Source organism: Zalophus californianus, chromosome 7, assembly GCF_009762305.2.
Source record: "Zalophus californianus isolate mZalCal1 chromosome 7, mZalCal1.pri.v2, whole genome shotgun sequence".
NCBI lineage: Eukaryota > Metazoa > Chordata > Mammalia > Carnivora > Otariidae > Zalophus > Zalophus californianus.
The window spans coordinates 58,612,771-58,632,198 of NC_045601.1; the positions used below are offsets into that span (position 1 = coordinate 58,612,771).

A 19,428-nucleotide genomic window follows, 5' to 3' on the forward strand; every position below is an offset into this window, starting at 1 on the left:
TTACCTTAATAATTTTTTTATTATGTTATGTTAATCACCATACATTACATCATTAGTTTTTGAGGTAGTGTTCCATGATTCATTGTTTGCGTATAACACCCAGTGCTCCATTCAATACGTGCCCTCTTTAATACCCATCACCAGGTTAACACATCCCCCCACCCCCTCCCCGCTAGAACCCTCAGTTTGTTTCTCAGAATCCATAGTCTCTCATGGTTCGTCTCCCCCTCCGATTTCCCCCTTTCATTTTTCCCTTCCTGCTATCTTCTTCTTCTTCTTCTTTTTTTTAACATATACTGTATTATTTGTTTCAGCGGTACAGGTCTGTGATTCAACAGTCTTACACAATTCACAGCGCTCACCATAGCACATACCCTCCCCAGTGTCTATCACCCAGCCACCCCATCCCTCCCACCCCCCACCACTCCAGCAACCCTGTTTGTTTCCTGAGATTAAGAATTCCTCATATCAGTGAGGTCATATGATACATGTCTTTCTCTGATTGACTTATTTCGCTCAGCATAATACCCTCCAGTTCCACCTTAATAACTTTTGAATACACCATATTTATTATTTACCTTTCACTTTTTTTTTTCAGAATTTAAGTGCATTCTGAGGCAACCGACGAAGTTTCATTTCCTTTCTTTGATTTTGTTTTGCAAGATTATTAAGCAAAGACATTTTCTGGAACACCTGATGCACACACACACAGATCCTTTAGTATACTACTGCAGACATAATCACCACAGTCTCAGTTGCAGCCAACTGTGTTTACCTACTTTCAGAAGTGTAACTACAAAGAATTTACATAATGTACAAAAAAATAAATCTAAGTCTTTATTGGCCATAATTATTGTTCCAAGAAAAGTTTTTGTTTTAACTCTATATCTACAGAAAATCTGCTGGGATTTGGGAACATGAAAGGACATCTTTCTCCCTGAAATGTAACATATAATCATTTGAAATTGTAGCGAATCTGATAGAAATAATAACTGGGTAATATGTTGAAGTTAACTTTTAAGGAAAGGGCTAGAGTTTTGTTCATTGTGCTGTTCACCAATATTTCAGGAAAGATACTGATGTCAGAGCAATAAGTGTTTAAGGGAGGATTTGGGTTAGTGATTATCACTCATATTTTAATAAATACTGATCTGCCATTTAATTCTGTCACTTGACTGAATTATCAGTTTAGACTGGAGATTTTGGCTGTTACTGTCTTTCTACTGGTATTTGTATTTTGGCCTTTAAATATTTCATTAGCTTAATTCCTAAGTGAAAGAAGAAAGAAAAAAAGAAAACCTCAAGCTCAAATCAATCAGATATGCCATTTCACTGCTCTTCCAGTAAAAGGTTTGATGGGAAAGGAGACTGTACCTATTAGCTAATCTCTAAACTGCATCTCATTTCTGAATCTAATTCATTAGCTCCTTACATGAATAATCAAGGTTTGACTACAAAAAATGTATTTCCAACATCTCCATTCATAGATGACTAAATAGAGCTCACTATCTTCCTTCCCAACACCCTTATGCTCTGTGACAAGGCTAATGCCCATCCCTTAGCTTTAACCAGAAGTTCTCATCCACATTCCTCAATTGTTTCGCCTATCATGTAATCCACCCCCAATAAATCTCATACTTGAGTTTTCAATGTTATCATCTTGGCCCCCTCCCCACAGGTACTATGTCTCTCAGATGAGACTCTATAAATCTCCCATTCCATAGTACCCATGAACACACCATATCTGACTAGTTCAAATTGTTCCTTGACTCACTTCTTTTGTTAAATTGTCTTAGAATAATCCATCTTTATTATTATTATTATTTTTGATATCTACATTGTGAATATGGGGTTTAAAGAGACTGAGGTATCTAAGAAACAAATCCTTGGTTTGAGGGAATAGAAAAGTACTGGACACAAAAATAGAGTTTGGAAATAGAGGAGGAAGAGGTATGATAAGGCCTGAATTGAAGAAGGAGTTTTGATGCATGTTGAGTTTGATGTTGGACATCCACTCAGAACAAAGCTGCAGCTAAAATTGAGATCGTATAATTTTACATGGTTCTATCGTGACAGTATCTTTGACAATGGGAAAACTAGAGCAAAAATACTGCATTTCCATGTAGCTTGCTGTAGTTAAACTGAACCAGAGATTCAGGTTTCTTTATTCATTCTTCCATACCAAACTTAATACATTGTTCATAATAAAATAAGCTTCAACAAAATTACAGTATTGACAATACTGCTGGCAATGAAAAAGAATAGAACAACAAAATAAAAATACTTAAGGATCTTTATTATGGTGGCATCTGTAAAGTAGATTTAATAAAGAAGAATGAAAGAAGTACGTGTGTGTGTGTGTACGAGATATTATGTGGTTAAAAAAAGGAGATGCTGATCACTTATAAAATCTTTAAAGACTAAGACCCTAGGTTTTTAACATTATGCCTTGGGGTGCCTGGCCGGCTCAGTTGGTAGAGCATGCAACTCTTGATCTCAGGGCTGTGAGTTCGAATCCCACATTGGTTGTTTACTTTAAAATAAAGTCTTAAAAAAATTATGCCTAATTTCACATTAAAACAGCTTTCTTTCTTTCTTTCTTTCTTTCTCTACGGTACCACCACCAGTAGTCGTATAAGTTTATCTAGCTGATCTGGAGGTCTAAGAGAATATTAATACTGATTTGAAATAAAATACATTGAGCTGTTAAAGCAAGAATGAGAGAGAGAAATGTAATGCCAGCAGGATCCCTGAAACAGAAGAAAAAATACAGTGAGGAAAGGTTTGGTTGCCTTTGAACAAGCCAGTTGCAGGAGTCGGGTCAGAGGAGTCTGAGTTTGAATGAGGCACTCTCATCTCAGACGTTAACATTTACGTAGTACTTGAGTGTGGATATTTACTATATCTTTCTTAAATTATTTTGATCTTATCTCCACAATACATGTTTAAAACTGCTTAGAAATGGTGGGGGGTTGTTAAGAATGAAAATCTTTTTATTTGTGAAGCTGCAGTGTCTGGGTTTCCAAGCCCGGATGCTAGCAACTTAAAGAACTACGTGCTTGACAGTCCTTCTGTAACAATGGAAAGAGAAGACTCAAAGGGAAAATGTTTGCAGTGGCAGATTTGAAGCCCTAGAAATCTGCTTTTGTTGATATTATAGAAGAAGCTGCAGAACCATTTAGGAGATGATTCGGTCACTTCGTCTTTTGTACCGTGAAACCTTCCCATTGTCCTTGGAAGCTTGCTCCCAGATAAGCCTCCTGTATCTGTGGGCTGCAACAATAAAGCTTTACAAGCCTAAGCAAGTAAACTGAATACTGAACTATATAACCCTCCAGGAAGTGCTGGGAACATTAAAAAAAAAAAAAAAAGACAAGTTGCAGATGCAAGCACATTCATAGTCATTTGTACACCGAAGTGCTACACAAAGGGAAAAACATGTACAGTGGCATTTAAGTGTTAGTAATCTTTTGATGGACAAAAATCAATTATTATACAGGAGCAGCACAGTGGGAAGCACTCACCATATTTAGACAGGCTTGAAAAAATCTGCTGCAAACCGAGAACTCAGAGGGAAAACAGGCATTCCCTATATGAACTTAAATACTCAGTCTCCTGATACTGCCCTAGCTAGTGGATCCATAACAGTAAGCACAACAAAATCAGATTATAAACTGAAGAGTAAAGCACATACTATTCTTTAAAAGCACTCTATGTAAAAATAAATAAATAAATAAATAATCTCAAAAAGTAAGTAAGAGCACTCTCTGTCTTGTTCACAATGAGTATTTTTGGTGATTAGGAATTTATATTTTAATGTTGCTATGAAATAAATAAAATCCTCATAAATAAAAAGATTAAATTTTTAGATCCATTAATAACAACAAACATAAAAAGCAAGGGAATTTTTTTTCTTGTAAAAGTAACAGTCTACATTAAGTGTTTTTTTTAATTTTATTTTATTATGTTATGTTAGTCACCATACATTACATCACTAGTTTTTGATGTAGTGTTCCATGATTCATTGTTTTCATATAACACCTAGTGCTCCATGCAATATGTGCCCTCTTTAATACCCATCACCGGGCTAACCCATCCGCCCACACCCGTCCCCTCTAGAACCCTCTGTTTGTTTCTCAGAGTCCATAGTCTCTCATGGTTCATCTCCCCTTCTGATTTTCCTCCCTTCATTTTTCCCTTCCTACTTTCTTTTTTTTTTTTTTTAACATATAGTGTATTATTTGTTTCAGAGGTACAGGTCTGTGATTCATCAGTCTTACACAATTCACAGCGCTCACCATAGCACATACCCTCCCCAATGTCCATCACCCAACTACCCCATCCCTTCCACCCCCTACCACTCCAGCAACCCTCAGTTTGTTTCCTGAGATTAAGAATTCCTCATATCAGTTAGATCATATAATACTTGTCTTTCTCTGACTTACTTCGCTTAGCATAATACCCTCTAGTTCTAGCCATGTTGTTGCAAATGGCAAGATTTTGTGGTTTTTTTGATGGCTGCATAATATTCCATTGTATATATATACCATTGTGTGTGTATATATATATATCTATATATATGTATATATATAGATAGATAGATATATCTTTTTTATCCATTTATCTGTTGATGGACATCCTGGCTCTTTCCATAGTTAAGCAAGGGAATTTTAATAGCAACTGAACTTGAAATTTGAAGATCAAAGCGATAATATGAAGTATATTAAGGAGAGGACATGAGGGGTGCCTGGGTGGCTCAGTCATTAAGCATCTGCCTTAGGCTCAGGTCATGATCTCAGGGTCCTGGGATCAAGCCCCATGTCGGGCTCCCTGCTCAGGAGGGAGTCTGCTTCTCTTTCTGCCTCTGCCCCTCTCCCCCCACACCCCCTCCCACCCCAGCTCATGCTCTCTCTCTCAAATAAATAAATAAATAAAATCTTAAAAAAAAAAAAAAAAGGAGGGCGCCTGGGTGGCTCAGATGGTTAAGCGTCTGCCTTCGGCTCAGGTCATGATCCCAGGGTCCTGGGATCGAGTCCCGCATCGGGCTCCCTGCTTCTTGGAAGCCTGCTTCTCCCTCTGCTTCTCTCTCTCTCCCTCTGTCTCTCATGAATAAATAAATAAAATCTTTAAAATAAAAAAAAATAAAAAAATAAAAAAAAGGAGAGGACATGAGTAGACTGAAGCTTTAGGTCCAGAACTGCAGGTAAAGTTATATAAATTTCCAAATTATATGATATCATAAATCTTCATTCAAAATTTTAAAAAATAATGAACATTTTTTAAATGTTTTAGGCTTTCTAAAATGAATTATTCCATGATATAACCATATACTGCACCCATACAATGTATTGGGCATAGGTTTTGTTGTTGAGGGGGAGTAAAAGATATTTATAAACAAGTTGCTTAATCTCAATTCTAAAAGAGAAAAAATAAGGTGTCCAGATTGTCCAGAAAAATCTGAAATTATGGTTTAAAGCGGCTGAAAGAAAACTGAGTGCTACATTAAAAGAGGAGAGAAATGAGAGGGGCAAAATATCCAACCAAGCATAGTCTAATCTTGGCCTCTACAGAGGGGAACGTCTAGATGTTTGAGGATACACCCATGATATTAATACAGTGCTCTAGCATATGTGGGATTTCTGGATAAGAAGTGTTGCTTTAGAGGAACAATTCTCAATCAAGATGTTATTTTGGTCAGAAACTATAGTTGCTAGACTTCATTTCATAGTATTCATTGTTCAAGTTGGCTAAAACCATGGGTTGAAATCACACTACTTTACGTTTTAGCTGTGTGCCCATGAGTAGGCTCTTTAGGCAATCAGGACATTAGCTATATCAATTGTAATAATATTAATAATGGTATCTACCTCAAAAGGTTATTTTGACCATTAACCAAATAAATACATGAGTAGTGCTTTGAACAGGGTCTAGCATGTAGCAGGAATTCAATAAATGTCTGCTATTTTTTTTTGTAATGGACTATGTGATCTTACTCTATAAAGCTGAGAAGCGTACCAAGGCACCATCCCCAGCCATCTTAGTCTTCTTTCCATTTTGCAAATTTTTGGAGATCTTTCTTGCTTTAGGGTCTTTGAGTATCCTATTCTCTCTGCCAAGAACACTCTTCTCTTTCTTTAGCTTGCTAATTCCTTCTCAAACTTCAGGTATCTGCTATCTACTCCTCTACAGGAGGCCTACCCGACTAGTCCTTTCACTCCTGACTCCCAGTATAACTCAGGATTATCCTGTAAACGGCATTAACCCATTTATCTTTTCCTTATATCTTAAGCAAAAGGTTTGGTGTGTGTGTGCGTGTGTGTAAATGTGTGTGTAACCCTCCCTATGAATCCTTACCATTTTCTAAGCTCCCTGAGGGCAGACACCATGTCTATTTTGTTCATCAAACAAAGCTTTTAGCGTGTCATCATCGTTCAATACATATTTGTTAAATAAAAGAATGAATAAAAATAAATTCAAGAGAAATGGAACTGATTATGATTAGCACACTGATAATGCCAAATCCTAGAATACTTCACTGTTTTTTCTTAAGACACACAATAAATATATTGAACAAGAAGCACAGTGAACTTCTCTTTGGTATCTCCACAACTTCTCTTTGCGGAGATATCATTATTCACAACACAGCCAGAATCCCCTCTGAGATTTTTCCAAGAGAATAAAAAACAAAATAACTAAACATAAATCAAATGATCATAACCTCCTTATAAAATATAAATTAAACATCAGTAAATTACATCAAGTATAATGCTTACTAAGTAAAGTAACTAATCTCTTAAAATCTATTCTTTTCTTGGTTGTGGATATTTTGTAATCAGAGTATCCAGAACAAGAATTTTTTCACTAAGTGATATAAAAACAAAGTGACTTTCCTTTTAATAAATATGAGAATCACTTAAAGACCAACAGAGGGACATACTCTAAAATAGAAGTAACTTCAGGGCTCCTGGGTGGCTCAGTCATTAAGCGTCTGCCTTTGGCTCAGGTCATGATCCCAGGGTCCTGGGATCGAACCACGCATCAGGCTCCCTGCTCTGCGGGAAGCCTGCTTCTCCCTCTCCCACTCCCCCTGCTTGTATTCCCTCTCTCTCTGTGTCTCTCTCTATCAAATAAATAAATAAAATCTTTAAAAAACAAAAAATAAAATAAAATAAAATAATAAAATAGAAATAATTCTCTTTCGAAATGTAAGCTTAGTGTATTGCTCCACAGTTGATCTTACATCTTAGTTACACAGAGTAATGATCTGAGCAGTTGTTCTCAATCATTGCTATAGATCAGAATTACTTGTGGAATTTTTTTTAAAAATGAAGATTTCCAAAGTCCAAAGCTCAGAAATACTGTTTCAAAAGGTATGAAATGTGTTTTGGGTACAAATGCGTTTTTAAAAACTTTATGCCTGGCTTTAATATGAAACTAAGGTTAAATACAACTTGTTTATCAATAGACACAAAATTGTTCATGATTGAGAAAAATACCTGAATACTTCTTATAAAACAACCCTAAGTAGTTAAGACTGAGAAATTATATGGATAGTCTTAGTCACCTGCTTTGTTTGGACAAAAAGTTTGCATTAACCTTCAAGGTGAAAAATATTTAAGTATAATCATTCAAAAGTGGCTTACTTCTTCTAACTTTCCATTTAATTAAATACTGTTTTTTTAATTTAATTTGACAAATGTTTGAGTGCTTGCTATGCGTAGGGCACTTTTCTCTAACATTAAAATATCAAAAGAGTATAAAATTTGATCATTGGCCTTATATAGATTCATGTCAAATGGACACACAGATATATACCTATTTTTAAGATAAAAAAAACAGTGCCTAGTAAGTGCCATAATAGAGTCTTATGATACTTAAAGTATACATCCCCCACCCCACACAACCCCCAACGACATACACACAACTTAATGGAGAGATCAGTTTCATGGAGTGGTTGTCATTTGAGATGAGTCTGGAAGGATGAATAGGATTCTCACAGGGAAATGTAAAGAACTGGGCAAAGTTTTGGAGCCATAAGATAAGTGATGTATCTGGGAGTTTGGCTGGATCAAGGAGAACACCAAAAGAAGTGCCAACTGCTGAAGACTACAGATGTCTCTTATAAAGCACTCATTATGAGCATTGTAGAGACACATATGATGTAAAGATAGGAGACATAGTCAGAGCCTATGCCTCAAAGAAATGGTCAGTGATGTTTGGAGAAATATTGCGTACATGAAATAAGAAAAGAATAATGTAATATTAATTCTAAATAATATAAAGTACTGACAAGTACAAAAATATCTCAGAAATGGAGAGAAACATATTATAGACAAAAGGAACAGGGCTAACACAATCATGGGAGTAGGTTAACTGAAAGGGAATAATAGGAAATAAGGAAGGAAAGGTGGGAGAAGATAAAATTATAGAAGGTCTTGAACATCAGGGTCAAAATTTGGGGCACTCTTTAATGGTCAATAGTGATTCACTATAGACTTACAAGGAGGGAAACAGGAAAATGACAGATTATTATAATGAAGAGTGGGGTGCATTGTAGAAGGAGAAGGCTGTCAGCAGTAAGGATGGTTACATGGTTACTGCAATGGTCCTAGCAGGAGGAAATGCGATCCAGGACATACAGGCAGAAAAGAGATGTATTAGCATCTTGTGGAAGCATTTCAACTGAAAAACAAGGCCAGTAAATTGGTGGGTATGAGAGTACCTTTGAAAAAAAAGAGGGAGATACAAAGAGAACTTAGAAAGTTTGGATATGATGGATAGGGAGCAAGTATTCACTGAGGTTCTCAGCAAGGGAGTGATTAAAAAAACTCATGAACTTCCATCACTGTCATTTCATGATTACCAGCTTTGCTTCATTATCAAGAGTCTTTAACCCAAGTTATTTTATTTTGACATGCCGAGAGATCTGACGTCCCTCATTGTTAATAAAAGGACAAGATTATGAATTCCTCCTGGCTTGATCTGCCACCTTAAATCAAATTTAGAAATTATACAAATGCTAAAAGTGTGTGGTGGGTTGTTCTGAACATTAATCTTCCATTCTTATTGGCTACCTGGGAAGACACAAGAACTAGCACTGATAAGCTTATTCTGTAGGTAGAAAGTACTGACTTAATAATATAAGAGCTCCTTGATTATTCTAAAATTAAAATTCCCATTTCAAATGGCATTGTAGGAATAGGTAAATATTACTGTGTGATCTATTTAAGATATATAATTATAAAAGGTGTAAAAATACCCAGTGCATTGGTATTAAGTCTGTTGCTGGTGAAATTTTTCTGGCTTAAAAAAGTACTTGTCATATTTAATTTTATTAGAGAGATAAATAAACCAAAAGTGATTTTCCACGATGAAAACAATTGAAAGCAAGGTTGAAATATAATGATAATAGAAAAAAATCCTGAAAAATAAATGACATGCCCTCTAACATATATTTGCAGGAGATGAAAGCAGAAGTAAAGTTCACATGCAGTCCCTCACATAACTTATTTATACATCTGCAAGTCAATACATTTTTCAAATCTTAACATTGAAAATTCTTCATTGGTACCTAATTTTGCAGAAATGTAATGATTTCTAGTAATACATAAAGCTGTATTATTAATCAACATAAACAGCCCAAACATTAATATAAGTTACATCATTGAAGACTAATATAATAAAATTGTGGCTAAATTAACCTTGACTCCTCTGTTATACAGTAATTGCTAAATAACTGCAAAATACATTACATTTTGTTCTTCCCCGTTCAAATTATAATGTTCTTTTTAATCCACTTCCATGTTTATCTACATTTATCTAAAAAAAATGGAAAAGCAAATACTTACCAAAATGGTGGTAACGATCAAAGAACGATTAGATAAGGAGTCTGTGATGTTGGTTGGCTTTCCCTTTTGACTTTCTGTCATATTCAGGCCACTGGCTGGATCCCAAGTTCCAATCTATAAAATAGCATATGGACTTTGTAAATTGTCCATCAGGCACCTGGGAGATAGTACTGCAAGAGAAAGTTAAGACGGCTAACACTTATTATTCACCTCTGCTGCATTATCTGCTGTCGTTAAAGTAAAGGGTGCTTGTTTTAAGCATGATTCACTGCTCTGTGAAGTGTGTCCAGTGAAGTGTGACATTAAAGAACAAAATGATCCACTGTACCTCTACAGTCAGTATGGGAGCTTAATTTTCCATTCAAACTTTCATTCACCAAGATAAACCACATTTGATTATACCTTGATAGCTGGCTAGAAACTCATTAATAGTGCATATCTTTTACTGTAATGGATCTATCTCATCCTCTCATTACAAAGATAACATGCCATGTTATATAGACAAAGCTAAAAGACAGAGTAAACCCTGGGGATCCAGGATAAATTAATAGGTGAAGGCAAACTTAAGAGCGGCATTGAATGGTTTTTGCATGACCTCCAATAGGGCAAAATCATACCCAGAATTATTACCTTTGGAGCTTTTACAAATACACCTTTGAGCATTCAAAATACTCCAAGGAAACATTAGAGCACAATCTCATCGGAGCAACCTATTCTAATACTTCTCCCTGTTTGCTATTTAATATATACTTTAATTTAACTAATACTCTCTAATAATTAGGCCATATATTCTCAGTGTTCAGATGTTTTATACCCCCCTGAATACAGCCTATAGGATGATAACAGCACACCTCTGGGAGACATATATAAGCATAGGATGCCACTGAATGCATATACTGGGTGGTTTATGTACACCGGCACCATCACCCTGCCATATAATGATGGTCAGCACTGAAGAAGAACAGAGGCAAAAGAAGATTCGAGTCAGTAGTTCTATTCTCCACCCTCTCAAACCTAGGAGTCATGGATAATAAACTTCGTTTTCCATATCCCTTTAGCCAATTACCCAATATGCTTATTCAAAGGAAAGGAAAACTATCAATTATCAGTTTGTCTTTAAAATAAAGCTTCATATATAAATTAAATAATTTTAAAATGACATTGATTTAGCAGGTAATATTTACCCTGGTCTACCTAAATATGCTAACAAAGGTCTAATCAGCATAATCTTATCCAACTTAAATATAATGATCCTTTTTATTTTTATTTTTTATATTTCATCACATTTACTCTTTTTGATCCTTTTTTTTCATTTCCATAGTTTTCTTAGTAACCTATTAAGATGTCTATCTCCCTCTAATTGGAGAAACACAACTATAGAAACATTAGTAATTTCTGTACTTCATAAGAAGAATAGATATGCCATTCTAATAGTTGTATGTTAAGTGCAAACCCAAGTATATTTTTTTCAAAAATGCATTAACTAGGGGCACCTGGGTGGCTCAGTTGGTTAAGCAACTGCCTTTGGCTCAGGTCAGGATCCTGGAGTCCTGGGATCGAGTCCCACATCAGGCTCCCTGCTCGGCAGGGAGTCTGCTTCTCCCTCTGACTCTCTTCCCCTCTTATTCTTGCTCTCTCTCTCACATAAATAAATAAAATCTAAAAAAAATGCATTAACTATATCAGGAATCCCATATAATGTTTTTTAGTGATGTCTTAAAAAAACCTCCTGGCTGCCTGGGTGGCTCAGTCAGTTAAGCATCTGCCTTCGGTTCAGGTCATGATCTCAGGGTCCTAGGATCGAACCCCGCCATCAGGCTCCCTGCTCAGTGAGGAGTCTGCCTCTCCTTCTCCCTCTGCCCCTCCTCCCTGCTCATGAGTGCTCTCTCTCTCTCAAATAAATAAGATACTTAAAAAAATAAAAAATAAAATAAAATAAATCTCTTACCATAATTTCTTATATTAATTTTCCTCCTACCATTAAAAACTATATATTCCTGATGTTTGTGTCAATATAGGAAAAAGTCAGATAATACAGTGAGAAAAAAATACTGATTTCAACATTCTCTCCAAAGTAAATTATTTACTGGTCAATTAAATTTCTTTACTTTAGAATATGAGGACCATGATGTCATAAAGGCGGAGTCTAATTGTAATTTAGGGTCAATAATGAAAGGCAGTCCGGGGCCAGAGAGGTAACATCCATGTGTGAAGAAAAAGGGCATAAGCCAGTAGTAAGAATTTCCAGGCAAAGGTATGCAGTTTCTAAATTTTACAAAATCTCAAGGCAGAATAGCAAGTAATAGCCACAATTCAGAACCTCCTCTTCTCACAGCTGTGTACCTTGGGGCTGCATGCTCCCAGAGCAGGTGATTTTTTTCAAGTTCTTAATAAGGCATCACTAGGGCTAATAGAGGCCTCATTAGGAACCTGGATGGGGAAGGACAGAGAGGATATTGTAAAACCCAGAATGCCTGCTGACCTGCTTAAAGTGTTTCAAATTCAAAATCATTAAGAAAACACTCTGTTGGCTAAACAAGACACATCTGCAGATCGGATTTTGCAATGACTGCCACTTTTCTGCCCCTGGTCTATCATTAATACCTATTACACATTTGTCCCTTTAGATTTTCTTTCTTTTTTTTCACCATTAGCTAAATAGCTAGATTTTTTTTAAAAACGTGTAATTCTACCAGCTGAAGCATTGGCAAACATCATTTGCCCACTGTCGTCTTCCTAATGACATCCGCAAGCTTGATCAATTAGTTTTTTAACTTTCTACCTAAATCATTAATATAAAATATTGCCAATTTCACTTACCATCATCTTCCATGATTACTTTTATAAAAAACAATTTAGCTAGATGTCCACTCATCTAAATATATTTATCTAGTTTCATTCTCTGTCACTTGCTTTTCTAGTACTATTTGGATGGAGGGGTTCTGGTTCTAGTATATGAATCGATAATTTCCTATAATCATAAATGTTAAATATCCTCTTTTATAAGTCTAGGTTTCTGAGCAGAATATTATAAGTTTCAGAAATTTCAGTGACATGAAATTTTAAATCAAAAAGCGTTGTATGATCCCTAGATTTTAAGTCTACAGGAAATGTATAATTCAAAACTTTTTAGTGATTGAGGGAATTGTCACCAGTGGGTCTTTTGATTTGTTTTGTTTTAATCACAAGAACCGTAAGCTAAGTCAAGATGATCTTTTTTTCTTTTAAACTATTTTCAGAACCATAATTTTCTCATTATATGATTTAATCAAGTTTTACAGTACTTTTTTCAGCTCTAAAATGGAATAAAGATATCTAAGCACTCGACTTCACAGAGATGTTTTAAGTAGAGTGATAACTCTCAACAAAGTGGTATAAAGGGAATGTATCTCAATATAAAAAAAGGTCATATATGACAAGCTTACATCTAATGTTATACTAAATGCTGAAAAGCTAAAAGCCTTTCCTCTAAGATGAGGAACAAAACAAGGATGCCCATTCTTGTCACTTTTACTTAACACTGTATTAGAAGTCCTTATAATGGCAATTAGGTAAGAAAAAAAATAATCTGAATTGGAAAGGAAGAAGTAAAACTCTCACTATTTGCAAATAACATGATATTATATATAGAAAACTAAAGACTTCATCAAAAAACTGTTAAACCAATAAACAAATTTAGTAAAGTTTCAGAATACAAAATCAATATATAAAAATGTATTATGTTTTTGTACACTAATAACAAACCACCAGAAAGAGAAATTTTTAAAAATCCACTTACAATTGCATCAAAAAGAATAAAATAACTAGGAATAAATTTAACCACAGAGGTGAAAGATCTGTACATTAAAAATTATAAGACATAGCACAAAAATAGACACATAGATCAATGAAATAGAATAGAGAGCCCAGAAATAAACCCATGCTATATGGTCAATTAATCTATGACAAGGCAAGAATACGCAATGAGGAAAAGACAGTGTCTTTAATAAATGGTGCTGGGAAAACTGGACAGCTACATGCCAAAGAATGAAACTAGACCACTTTCTAACCCTATACACAAAAATAACTCAAAATGGATTAAAGACCTAAATGTGAGACCTGAAACCATAAAAATCCTAGAAGAGAACACAGGCAGCAATTTCTCTGACATCAGCTGTAACAATATTTTTCTAGATACCTCTCCTAAGGCAAGGGACACAAAAGAAAAAAATAAACTATTGGGACTATATCATAATAATAAATTTTTGCACAGTGAAGAAAATCATCAGCAAAATAAAAAATAAACCTACTGGATGGGAGAATATATTTGCAAGTGATATATCCAATAAGTGGTTAATATCTAAAATGAATAAAGAAACTTATACAACTCAACATCAAAAAACCCCCAAACAATCCAATTTAAAAAAGAAGACATGAACAGACATTTCTTCAAAGAAGACATACAGATGACCAACAGACACATGAAGACATGCTCAACAGCACCCATCATCAGAGAAATGAAAATCATAGCCACAATGAGATATCACCTTACACCTGTCAGAATGGCTAAAATAAAAAAAAAGAAGAAGAAGAAATAATAGGTGTTGGCAAGGATGTGGAGGAAAAGGAACTCTTGTGAACTGTTGGTAGGACTGTAAATTGGTACAGCCACAGTGGAAAACAGTATGGAGGCTCCTCAAAAAATTAAAAATAGAAATACCATATGATGCAATAATTCCACTACTTGGTATTTACCTAAAGAAAATGAAAACACTAATTCAAAAAGATATATGCACCCCTATGTTTATTACAGCATTACTTACAATAGCCAAAATATGGAAACAAGCTAAGTATCCAAGAATAGATGAATGGATAAGGAAGTGTGATAGGTGATAGATGATAGATAGAGAGATAGATTCACACATAATATTACACAGCCATAAAAAAAAAAATATCTTGTCATTTGCAACAACATGGATGGACCTTGAGGGTATTATGCTAAGTGAAATAAGTTAGACTGAAAAAGACAAATGCCATATGATTTCACTCACATGTGAAATCTTAAAAACAAAATAAATGAATAAAGAAGCAAAAAACAGAATCAGACCTATAAATACTGATGGTTGCCAGAGGGAGATGGGGTAGAGTGGTAGCAAAATGGGTGAAGGGGACTGGAAGATACAGGCGTCCAGTTATAGAATGAGTAGTCATGGATACAAAAGGCACAACACAGAGAATATAATCAATGATATTGTAATAGTTGTGTATGATGACAGATGGTAGCTACACTTATGGTGAGCAGAGCATAATGTATACAGAAGTCGAATCACTATGTTGTACACCTGAAACTATTGTAACATTGTGCATCAAGTATACTCAACTCCTCCCCCCAAAAAAACCCTACAAGGCATTAATGAAAGAAATTGAAGAAAACACAAATAAATGAAAGGATATTCCATGATCATGGATTAGAAGAATCAATATTGTTAAAATGTCCCTACTACACAAAGCTATTAACATATTCAATGCAATCCCTATCACAATTCCAATGACATTTTGCAAAAAAATAGAACAAATAACCCTAAAATTTATATGGAACCACACACACACACACACACACACACACACACACACACACACAAGCCCAAAAGCCAAAGCAGTCTTGAGAAAAAGGAACAAAGCTGGAGGCATCACACTCCCTGAATTCAAACTATAACAAAGCTATAGTAATTAAAACAGTATGGTATTGGCATAAAAACAGACACATGGCTCAATGGAACAGAATAGAGTACAGAAATAAGTCCACATATATATGGCCAATTCATTTACAACAAAGGGGCCAAGAATATACAATGTGGAAAGTACAGTCTCTTCAATAAGAACTGGACAGACACATGCAAAAGAATGAAACAGAACCACTATCTTACTCCATACACACAAATTAACTCAAAATGGATGAAAGGCTTGAATGTAAGACCTGAAACCCTAAAACTCCAAGAAGAAAACATAGGCAATGAAATCCATGACATAGGTCTTGGTGATGATTTTTTTTAATCTGATGCCAAAAACAAAAGCAACAGAAGTAAAATCAAAAAATGAGACTACATCATACTAAAAAACTTCTGCACAGCCAAGGAAACCATCAATAAAATTAAAAGGCAACCTACTGAAAGAAAATATTTCAAAATCATACATCTGATAATGAGTTAATATCCAAAATATATAAAGAACTCATACAACTCAACAGCAAAAAGAAGTCCTACAAACAATCCAAATAAAAATGGGCAGAAAATCAAAAGGAATGAGATCTTGCCATTTGCAACAACGTGGATGGAACTGGAGGGTGTTATGCTGAGTGAAATAAGTCAATCAGAGAAAGACATGTATCATATGACCTCATTGATATGAGGAATTCTTAATCTCAGGAAACAAACCGAGGGTTGCTGGAGTGGGGGTGGGGTGGGAGGGATGGGGTGGGTGGGTGATAGACATTGGGGAGGTATGTGCTATGGTGAGCGCTGTGAATTGTGCAAGACTGTTGAATCACAGATCTGTACCTCTGAAACAAATAATGCGATATATGTTAAGAAAAAAAGAAGAAGAAGAAGAAGATAGCAGGAGGGGAAGAATGAAGGGGGGTATATCGGAGGGGGAGAAAAACCATGAGAGATGATGGGCTCTGAAAAACAAACTGAGGGTTCTAGAGGGGAGGGGGTGGGGGGATGGGTTAGCCTGGTGATGGGTATTAAAGAAGGCACGTTCTGCATGGAGCACTGGGTGTTATGCACAAACAATGAATCATGGAACACTACATTATAAACTAATGATGTAATGTATGGTGATTAACATCACAATAAAAAATTTAAAGAAAAAAATGGGCAGAAAATCTGAATAGTCCTTTTTTCTAAAGAAGATATAGAAATGCCAACAGGTATGAGAGTATTCTCAACATCATTAATCACCAGCGATATGCAAGTCACAACCACAGTGAGATATCTTACATCTGTTAGAATGGCTGTTATTAAAAAGATGAGAAATTACAAGTATTGGCAAGGATGTAGAGAAAAGGGAAGCCTTGTGCACTGCTGGTAGGAATGTAAATTGGTGCAACAACTATGGAAAACAGTATGGAGGTTCCTCAAAAAACTAAAAATAGAACTACCATAGCATCCAGCAATTCCACTTCTGGTTTTTACCCAAAAACAAAACAACAAATATACCTTGAGAAGATATATATGCCCACATGTTCACTGCAGCATTATTTATAATACCCAAGATAAGAAAATAATCTAAGTGTCCACCAATTTATGAAAAAAGTAATTATGTCATATATATGTCTTGAACAAAGAGCCTAAGTGATACTTTTCTAAAGAAGATCTGTGTGGCGATCACAAGAAACCACTCTGTATATTATGTTTAAAGCAGTCTTAGCACAATGTGGAGTCTACATCATAAGTGTTCAAAAAAATATTCCCAATAATTAGTTGCCTCTAATCATATGACACATTAAGTATACTTCGATTTGAAGGGTATTTACCATTTCTTTTAGAAGAGAGGACATCCCTGATAGTACTATTTGAAGGTATTGATAAATGGAAATCACAAGGAAGGTATTGATATTAATTTGGGAGATGAGGATTCTCTCCAATTGATCAAATGTACACTGGCGGAATGTATATTTTTCTGTTACCCATTCTTTCTAGATAATTTACAAAGTCAGGTTTCAAGCCTATATGGTGTGATATATAATAGTAAAAACAGAACTTTTTGAGTGTTGTAGTTGTTTTGCTAAGTGTTGCAGGCAAATTAGAAACTTTTTTCTCTTCACTTACGACCCCCCTTCCAATGTTGAATTTTTAAATGAAAAGTAGAGATAGTTATTTGTATTATTATCCAATAAAAGTACTGTCTAATAATAATTAATAGTTGTTTATTGCCATTGGATCACATATTAACAGATCACTTTAGAAGGAATTTACACCTGATGCCCCAGAGATAAACATGAACCATTTCATAGCAATGCCTACCTGCTGCCTGATAGGAAGAATTCATAGTACAGTACAATTACCTGGGAACTGAGTTACCTTCATATGTTAAGTAATTTGGCCTGTGAGGACCATGCAGAGAACCCCTCAGTTAATTACTTTCTAAAACTAGCTATCCACTAATTTCCACAGGATCTGGAATTTCACCATTTGAGAACTACAGTGTTAATATAAGGACAATAAATCAATCAGTATACAATCATCTAACAGAAAAGGATGAATAATCCAAACATAAATTTTTCACCTCTATGATTTTTATTTTTGTCTAGGGCAAAGTCAACCCTAAATATTAAGAAAGAGTTAGAGACAGGTGGTAGTTTTGAATTTTAAATAAAATTTGAATCATTAACTGTTCTCAAATATAAAATGTGGTAACATTCAATTAATTAAGGGCCATTTTTCTAAGATTAAAAATGTAGTTCAGAGAATACTTTATTTTTTTAAAGATTTTATTTATTTATTTGAGAGAGAGAGAACGAGAGATAGAGAGCACGAGAGGGAAGAGGGTCAGAGGGAGAAGCAGACTCCCTGCCGAGCAGGAAGCCCAATGTGGGACTCGATCCCGGGACTCCAGGACCATGACCTGAGCTGAAGGCAGTCGCTTAAGCAACTGAGCAACCCAGGCGCCCCAGATAATACTTTAAAATCAAAGCAATGCTTTAAAAATTACGTTTAGTATACATGTTTAATTCAAATTCAGTAGTTGAAAAAAAAAGTCAGTATTTGGTATTCTCTGATGGGCCAAAATAGGAAATTGTATGCTCTCAAATTTACTGATTTCCAAACATAAATATCATATGTAGAGAGTTTTCTTAAATATTTCATCATTATGAAGGTTAAAAGTTATCAAGCAAAATCACAACTATAAACATACTGACACAAAAACTAAAAATGTCAGTGTAGTTGTAAGACACAGCATATAATGAATTCTATATAAGAGTTAGACAAATTAAATGGTTAACATCTCCAAAGAAAAATACTAGGCTCAGATCTGGACTAGATTGCATTTTTGCCTTTTAAGTAGCAAACAACACATTTCTGACTGTCAACATCACCATTAGCATTGCTTTCCTACAGAGAAGTAAAAGAAATCTCAGTTCCTGGGAAAGTTGGGGGTCATTGTTATCATGGGGACCAGAATATATGTATCAAATCCCATCAAAGAGAGAACGATTAAAAACTGTTATGCATCAGGTATCTAGAAATCTATCAAAGAAATAGTTCTCACCTATCTAAGTGTGGATTTTCACACTTAGATAAACTTTGAAGACTGTAAATTCCATTCACCTTTTTCCTAGGGAGTTAATGAGTACAGGATTCTACAGCCTAGAGAAAGGTCAATAGCAAAGACTTCTATAGAAATTACTTGTTCTAAAAATATATATGTTCTACAAAATGTTTTTCAAAAAGCAATTTGAAACATGTTCTGATCCTGGACCATCTATGTCTGTAAACTCAGGCAGGCAGGATTTCACCACTAAATCTCACTTTCTCCAAACATTATAAAAATATTTGAGTTTTTAGTAAGAAGCCTATAGATTACTGATACCAATTTC

At 35.0% G+C, this 19,428-nt stretch overlaps 1 protein-coding gene across 1 annotated transcript in view; it reads right to left on the reverse strand.

The window, feature by feature from the left end:
- Positions 1 to 19,428, reverse strand: part of GRIK2 (glutamate ionotropic receptor kainate type subunit 2) — a 676,248-nt gene that overhangs the window by 244,639 nt on the left and 412,181 nt on the right. Inside the window, 1 exon segment of the mRNA XM_027602788.2 lies at positions 9,849 to 9,962. Coding sequence (XP_027458589.2) covers positions 9,849 to 9,962 — 114 coding nt within the window.